Raw genomic sequence first — 2,822 nt, 5'->3', positions numbered from 1 at the left:
TCGTTCAAGCTGTATTTCTCTGAGCCTTCTCTAATTTCTACAACCGGTTCCCCTTTCTGGAGGGGGCAGCGCGGAAACGCTTTGTCTTTGCAACGAGGGGAAGTAACGAGGGTGTTGTGAGCGAGCGGGGTGGGGAAAAGAGGGGGGAAAACACCCCAGTGCCTCCGTTCCTAGTGTTTGCTGGTTGAATCCTCAGTCCTCCTCCAGAGCAGCTTGGTTTGTTGGTTTTTTTCTGCCCTGTTTAATGTTTCTTTTCACCAGAAAAATGACCAGCGATTCCACCGAGGGATTGCCAGGGCCAGGAAACGGCTTTTTCTTCTTTTCTTTTCTTTTTGTTTTCTTTTCTTTTTTTTCTCTAACAAGGATTCTTCTCTCCCCAGGTGCTTTTGTCATCTGCTGGACTCCAGGCCAAGTCGTGCTCCTCCTGGATGGCTTGGGCTGCAAGAGCTGCAACGTTCTGGCTGTGGAGAAATACGTCCTCTTGCTGGCAGAGGTCAACTCGCTCATCAACGCTATCGTCTACTCTTACAGGGACAACGAGATGCGCAGCACCTTCCGGAGGATCCTCTGCTTTGTGTGTTACAGGAATTCCAAATACACGCCCACGGCGGTGAAGCTGAACACGGCGGATCGCAGGACACTTTCTCAGAACGGGCACTTCACCGTGGATTCCTCGATTTAGCCCTCGAGACGGAGCGCGGCGCTGCCCGGCGGCCACTTTCCAAGCAGGGGAGCAGAGCAACCTGCTTCTAAAGCACTCGAGACTCCTTTTTTTTGTTTAAAAAATGCATAAATATTTCTACAGAATACTTGTAAAGGACAAGATGCTTTTAAGGAACTGCTGGATGGCGCGCTTCTCTAGGACAAAGATACTTTGGGTAGTATTCTTATTAAAGACGCTCTTTCTAAGGCAAAGTCGATTTAATTTAGCAGCAGCAGGAAGCTCGTGCAGTGTCTCAAGGAGCCAAGTGTTTTCTCGGTACCTCAGTATTACTGCCTGCAGAAACAAGCCTTCCCGGTGGCAGCGTGCTCCAAGGAGGCGAAGCTCTCCAGCCTCACGCGGTGGTTCCCAAGCAGAGCCGCTCCGTGTCTCCCCAGAGAGTCGTGTTCAGGTCGCGCTTCGGAAATCCCGTCAGGGAGGAATCAGCTCGGGTCGCTTCCCGAGCAGCAGGTGGCCGCTTTCCGAAGCGTCCGTCGCTGAATTTCAAAGGGTCCTGGGATCGTGGAGCATGTCTGGGGAGCCCCTCATTAATCTCTAAACCTGCAACTCAACAGTTTTTTTGTGCATTCTGAGTGACACCTCATGGTATTCACAATTTTGTTGCCAATTTATAAATGTAGAGTGAGTCACGGCCCCACTAAACCGTCTTTCTGCTCGCTGAAAGCCCTTTGGGACAGGTTTAGGTCAGGTTCCAAGGTTTAGGTCAGATCCCAAGGCGATCAGTATTTTATTTTTTTGCCCTCGGTTCATACCTTTAATCCTCAATAGCCCCAAGAACACGATAAGTCTCTTTGAACGTCATCTTTCTTGGCAAAGCGCCGTAAAAAAATGAGCAGTATTAACATTAGGATCTAGTTTTTTTAGTCCATTTGCCACAGCGGGGGGGCAGAGGCTCTGCTGAAGGAAGAATATTCACAACTGAGAAACTCTAAATGGGTTTCCTTCACCTTTACCAGAATGACCGTGCCCGTGAGAAGCCAAAATCAGGAGCTGGTGGCCTCTGAGAGCAGGGAGAGGCTGACAGAAGGGCAGGCTTTGGAGTATTGCCTAAATTGATGATCTGGGGGTTGTTTTTTACAAACCAGCCCTGTTTGGGTCGGCTGATCGGCTTTCCTGCCTGATCGCCTCCGCTGGCTTTGCCGAGAAGACGACTGGCCAGAAGCGTGGCCGCTCGAACGCGTGGGCTTCTCCTCCTGCAGCTCGTGGGCAGGCAGAGCCAGCGGGAAGGCGACCACCTCCTGGATCGTCAGCCCTTGGGCTGCGGTTCCCACCTCCGTGTCCCAGAGGCTTTTTGAATAAACGTGGGTTTCTGTCCTGAGTTTTAGAAAAGACGCCTCGGAGTTTTGTTTTTCCTCCATCTCCTCGCTCTGAAGCCCTGGGGGAAGCGCGGGAAGGGAGGGACGCTGGCCTCGACGCTTGCACTGATCGCCACGATCCCCATTTTCTATTTGTTGTTCATTCCCCCCTCCCGGTATTTTAAATACCTTATTTAAAGTCAGCCCAACTGTTACAAATACTAAACAAATTTTCTGTGCTGCACGGACGGGAAGCAGAGCGAGGTTTTGACCGGTTGGAACCATTCTCCCTGGAGGCTGTCAAGGCTTTCTGCGATCCGTAAGCTGAGATGTGGTGATATGTCCTTCCTTTCAGTTTGAGAAGACCCCTGTCTCTTCTTCTTTTAATTGGCGTGTGAAACTGCCTTTGGAGGATCATTGCTGGTTTCATCAACCTTTTTTTTTTTTGTTATTATTATTAAAAGAAAATGTCCCTGATATTCGAGGCATGCGGTTGGGTTTTTGGGGTTTATATTGAGATTTTTCTAGATTTATTGCACATCGGGTGGGAGGAAGGAAAAGACACCTCAGAACTGGTTTAGAGGGATCAAGTGTGGGCTGAGTGAGAACACACAACTCGATCAAAGATAGTTCCAGGAATGAGAGGTCGTGCCTTGCCGAACGGCTGGAATTCCTTAAGCGAGCTGCTGCCAAAAGCAATATGGATTTTGGTGTGGTTTTTGGGGAGGGTAGCACTGGAGACTAATACTGTAGAGACTGATGGACTCCCAAAGTTTATTTCATTGAAGAAAAAAAAAAGTCAAAAA

General features: G+C 49.4%; 1 protein-coding gene across 1 annotated transcript in view; it reads left to right on the top strand.

The window, feature by feature from the left end:
- The window catches only part of LPAR2 (lysophosphatidic acid receptor 2), a 4,196-nt gene extending 3,514 nt beyond the window's left edge, over nt 1-682 (top strand). The window contains exon 4 of the mRNA XM_009867615.1: nt 381-682. Coding sequence (XP_009865917.1) covers nt 381-682 — 302 coding nt within the window. The remainder of the gene's footprint in view (nt 1-380) is intronic.
- The last annotated feature ends 2,140 nt before the right edge of the window (nt 683-2,822 follow it).

This window comes from Apaloderma vittatum, unplaced genomic scaffold (assembly GCF_000703405.1).
Source record: "Apaloderma vittatum isolate BGI_N311 unplaced genomic scaffold, ASM70340v1 scaffold25644, whole genome shotgun sequence".
In the NCBI taxonomy this organism is placed as follows: Eukaryota; Metazoa; Chordata; class Aves; order Trogoniformes; family Trogonidae; genus Apaloderma; species Apaloderma vittatum.
Note: the sequence above shows the minus strand (reverse complement) of the source record. Positions and strands in the feature narration are given on the sequence as shown.